The 5,025-nt window shown below is 40.7% G+C and overlaps 1 protein-coding gene across 3 annotated transcripts in view; it reads left to right on the plus strand.

The window, feature by feature from the left end:
* LOC103392311 (protein lifeguard 3) overlaps positions 1-5,005 on the plus strand; it is a 24,906-nt gene extending 19,901 nt beyond the window's left edge. For 2 of the 3 annotated variants that reach the window (XM_008328894.3, XM_017039618.2), the window contains 8 exons: positions 125-178; positions 262-312; positions 1,038-1,077; positions 1,149-1,186; positions 1,268-1,355; positions 1,964-2,059; positions 2,324-2,377; positions 4,103-5,005. In XM_008328894.3, coding sequence (XP_008327116.2) covers positions 125-178; positions 262-312; positions 1,038-1,077; positions 1,149-1,186; positions 1,268-1,355; positions 1,964-2,059; positions 2,324-2,377; positions 4,103-4,252 — 571 coding nt within the window. In that variant the 3' untranslated portion in view covers positions 4,253-5,005. The remainder of the gene's footprint in view (positions 1-124; positions 179-261; positions 313-1,037; positions 1,078-1,148; positions 1,187-1,267; positions 1,356-1,963; positions 2,060-2,323; positions 2,378-4,102) is intronic. The other variant, XM_017039619.2, reaches the window with a different exon arrangement.
* The last annotated feature ends 20 nt before the right edge of the window (positions 5,006-5,025 follow it).

Raw genomic sequence — 5,025 nt, forward strand, 5'->3', positions numbered from 1 at the left:
CCCCTCCCTGCTCCCCCCCGCACCCCCCCCTACTAATACGTTCAGTCTCCCTGGTTCCTGCATCTGCTGGACGACAGTGACCAGTGTTCTGTGTGTGTGTGTGTGTGTGTGTGTGTGTTGACAGTGAGGAAGTGAAGAAGTTTGTCATCAACTATCCCGGCGTCTACTGGGCTTCACTGTGAGTCACAGACGCTGCCGTGTCTGTAGTCATGTTGTCTGTCTGAGGGAACATGTTTGATGAAGTGATGTCTGTTTCTACAGAGTACTTTACTTCATGGTGTACTGCATCCTCCTGTGCTGTAAAGGACCCAGGTGAGCTGGTCCTCCGACAGGTCGGCACCACACAACCCTCAGCTACTTCAACTGGACTTCAAACTTTTCCAACATCTGGAAAGAAAATCAAATCCAAAATTTCAAATCTTTGTCATTTGGTGCAGATTAAGAAACTGATTGGTTTAAGTTAAGAGTGAGCTGATGAAACGGCAGGTAAAAAGCTACAGGTCAAATGTGAAGAGAAATACAATTAGAGCCAAAGTAACTAACTAACACAACAATACAAATACTATTAAAAAAGTCATAAATAAAATCCCAAAGTTCTGCTGAAAGGAAAACATTTCAGAAACAGAAGCTCAGTTTATCAGAATAGTTAGAAATGAAATGAAATGAACCAGATTTGAACAAATGTTTAGACTCAGACATCAATCTGATCTCATGGATCAGGTGTTCACAAATGAATACAATACAAAGGTAAATTCACCACAAAAAGATAAAGGCCAAAAGAGCAAAATATTAGAAATAAATAAATCAAAATTAAAATGTGTTAATTACCTGACGTATATAAAAATAGGTCTAAGAACCCAAACGTATTTAAAGATTAGCCCTTAGCATGCTAACAAATGTTCAAATTCAAGAACTAAAGGTAAAAAGTTTAATATGACTGAATGTTAGTCCAGAGAAAGTTCAAAACAATCATGTAAACATCATTAGCAGGTCAATAATTCATAAATTATAACTTTGTGTTTGAACCTCTTCGTTAGGAGACGTTTTCCATGGAACTTTGTGCTGCTCGGTGTGTTTGTAAGTATGGAATATGATATCTTATACATATGTTCATATAATCATCACTAACAACATGTCTGCTCCCTCAGACTCTGGCCCTGTCCTACTTGGCCGGCGCGATCTCAAGGTTCGTTTTTTTCTGTTGAAAATCCCGTTTGTAAAATCCCACTTTTTTACGTTTTCTTCTCGTCCACCTGTGGTTTTTCAGCTATTATGAAACCAAAGCCGTGCTCCTGGCCATGGGAATAACGGCGGTGGTTTGTGTAGCCGTCACAGTCTTCTGCTTCCAGACCAAGGTAGACGACCCAGTGAAGCGTGGTCTGTGTGTCTGTCACAGGACGTCTTTGTTGTCGCTGTAAAAGAACGCCTTTGTCTCACATTACAATGGCTGCTGAGTGCCTTTAAACATTTACAAGGTTTTAGTGTGAGCTGTAACTGAGGTGTCTGTTTGTTTGTCTGTTTGTTCCAACCCCAGATGATCAGCATTGACATCAGTCATTATTCTGTTGTTAGATTTCATGTACATCAACTTCAACAATAATATGTTGATCATTTATTTTATTATTGTTGTTGTTTTTATCACAGTAACAAAGACAACACTGTAATAATAATAATACAAAAGGACAATCTGCAGGTTAATGGTTAATAAAGTAATTGTTAATGTTAATAAAAAATGCAGAATATCAATACAGTATGGTGAAAAAATAATTGAGATATTTTGGTATCAATATTATCTTACACACCTAGGTATTAGTATTAGTAGTAGCAGTAGTAGTAGTATTGTAAGTAGTATTGTAAGTAGTAGTATTGTAAATAGTATTGTAAGTAGTAGTATTGTAAGTAGTAGTATTGTAAGTAGTATTGTAAGTAGTAGTACATCATTCTAAGTGCTCCGTCACCACAGGTGGACTTCACCTCCTGCGGCGGCCTCCTCTGTATCGCTGCGATTCTTCTCATGATCATCGGGATCGTCACGGCCGTCGTTCTCTCCTTTCAATATGTGAGCGCTGTGATCCGACCGTTGTTCTTCCTCTGTCTGTCGGTGTCTGTTGGTGTCTGTCGGTGTCTGTTGGTGTCTGTCGGCGTCTGCCGGTGTCTGTCGGTGTCTGTTGGTGTCTGTCGGCGTCTGCCGGTGTCTGTCGGTGTCTGTTGGTGTCTGTCGGCGTCTGCCGGTGTCTGTCGGTGTCTGTTGGTGTCTGTCGGCGTCTGCCGGTGTCTGTCGGTGACTCAATCCCTTCTTCCTTCTTCCTTGTGTCACTCTCAGGTGGCATGGCTGCACATGCTCTACGCTGCCATTGGAGCCGTCGTTTACACTCTGGTGAGTCGGATCTCTGCTGAACTGAGGTTCACTCTCTGACCCTGACTCTGACCCTGACTCTGACCCTGACTCTGACTCTGACCCTGACTCTGACTCTGACCCTGACCCTGACCCTGACTCTGCCTCTGACCCTGACTCTGACCCTGACTCTGACCCTGACTCTGACCCTGACTCTGACCCTGACTCTGACTCTGACCCTGACCCTGCCTCTGACTCTGCCCCTGACTCTGACTCTGACCCTGACCCTGACCCTGACTCTGACTCTGACTCTGACCATGACTCTGACTCTGACTCTGACTCTGACCCTGACTCTGACCCTGACCCTGCCTCTGACTCTGCCCCTGACTCTGACTCTGACTCTGACTCTGACCTTGACTCTGACTCTGACTCTGACCCTGACCCTGCCTCTGACTCTGCCCCTGACTCTGACTCTGACCCTGACCCTGACTCTGACCCTGACCCTGACTCTGACTCTGACTCTGACTTTGACTTTGACTCTGACTCTGACTCAAAATTATAGTTGATGGATTTCAGAGTGACAACATTTGAACAGCAACTCAAACAACAACAACTTTAACACTATTCATTTACACTGGTCCTTCAGTCGCAGCACATACTGTACATTTGGCTGTATAACACCACTGACAGCATCCACTGACAGCATCCACTGACAACACTGCCATAGGTTCCTTCTTGACTGACAGGTACAACATGTTCCAGGAGTGAATTCCTGAACTGCATGGAACTTTTGATCTTGTTTCTTTTTTAAATTGTACACAGATCGTCTTTCATGCCTTTCATGTCTTTCGTGCCTTTCATGACTTTCATGTCTTTCGTGCCTTTCATGACTTTCATGCTTTTCTTGGATTTTTATTTTAAATGTGAAAAATATATAAAAAACGTCTAATCGAAAAATTCCCACACACCTGCAGTACCTCTTTAGACACACTAGGGGTCAGAAACCACTGTTAAAGACCTCTGACTTACACACAGTTCTATTAGTTCTATTGGTTCTATCTACATTGGTAAATATTTACTGAGCTAAAATACTTTCCTAAAACAATACATTTAAATTTCAGGATTTACTGATGTTTCAGTTTCACTAATGTCAACAATACAATTAGTTCTTCTTCACTGATACTAGTATTAATATATATACTATTTATATGTAGTATTAACCTCAGCTAACATTAACCTCAGCTAACACGAACCTCAGCTAGCATGAACCTCAGCTAACATGAACCTCAGCTAACATGAACCTCAGCTAACATGAACCTCAGCTAACATGAACCTCAGCTAACATGAACCTCAGCTAACATGAACCTCAGCTAACATGAACCTCAGCTAACATGAACCTCAGCTAACATGAACCTCAGCTAACACGAACCTCAGCTAACAAGGCTGCACACCTTGAAATGTGGTTTGTGTTTGATTAAATAGTGACACTGAAGGTTAGGAAAATATGTGAAATAATAATAATAATAATAATAACAACAACAACAATATGCATAACAACAACAACAATAACAATAACAATAATAATAGTAATAGTAATAATCTGTTGGCTCTGGGATCAGTAACTCCAGCAGACTGAGGATCTGACTTTATAACCATGGTCCAACATGGCCGCTGCTTTAACACTCAGGTCAAATAGACTTTTGAAAAGTACTGTTGTTTTGTGTTTTTTTGACAACTGTACTACAGTATTTCTCCTTTCTCTTGAAGTTCCTGGTGTACAACACCCAGCTTCTGATTGGCAACCGTGAGCTGTCCATCAGTCCTGAGGAGTACATCTATGGGGCGCTGGCTCTGTACGTGGACATCGTTCACATCTTCATGTTCATCCTTCAAGTCAGTGGAGCTGCGACTGAATAGTTAGTACGGCAGTAGAAACTTTACTTTGACTGCATAGTTATTATTTTTAGTTATTATTGTTTAAATAGAACCGGTTTTGAAGGGAAACTCGGTTCAGGTCGGCTGCAGAAAACACTAAAAATCAGTTACAGTTGAAGTTGAAACACACACACACAAAAAACGGTTTATAAAATAAACAAGAACATTTAGGTGACGACTGCGGTCTGTTTGACATGACGTGACTGTGTACAGATGATGATGACGTCGTTAGCCTCTTAGTCTCTTTGTCAAATTAACACCGGGCTATTGTTGCATTACTGCCCCCCTGTGGTCATATCCTCTATATCGTCTGCGTTGGTCGTGGCGTCGAATGTTTTAGATTGAATGTGCCAATAAATGTAAATGTAATAATTGTGAGACACTTCCCCCTGTTGGTGAAGATAATATTTTCTTTGACGTTTAGTTTGATTTATTTTTTCATTCCTGACAATCAATGTAATATGTGTTTGTATTGAAACGTTGTTTCCAACTGTGTGACATAAAAGTGTATGTTTTATTTAAGCAGCAACACAGTCTGAAAGAAAAGAGTGGATTAAAGCATTTGTTTGAATTAACAGGGAATCAAATGTACTCAGTTTGTTGTAGTTGTCAGTTATTAATGTTGTTGTTGTTGTTGTATTTTAGATCGTCCAGCAGGTCATCGTGTCTATGAACCATGTGCTTTATCTTTTCATCATGTTAAAATAAACCAAATATTACAATAAAAAAAAAAAACAATAAAAAGGATGAATTTA

Source organism: Cynoglossus semilaevis, chromosome 16 (genome assembly GCF_000523025.1).
Source record: "Cynoglossus semilaevis isolate Cse_v1.0 chromosome 16, Cse_v1.0, whole genome shotgun sequence".
Classification (NCBI taxonomy): Eukaryota; Metazoa; Chordata; class Actinopteri; order Pleuronectiformes; family Cynoglossidae; genus Cynoglossus; species Cynoglossus semilaevis.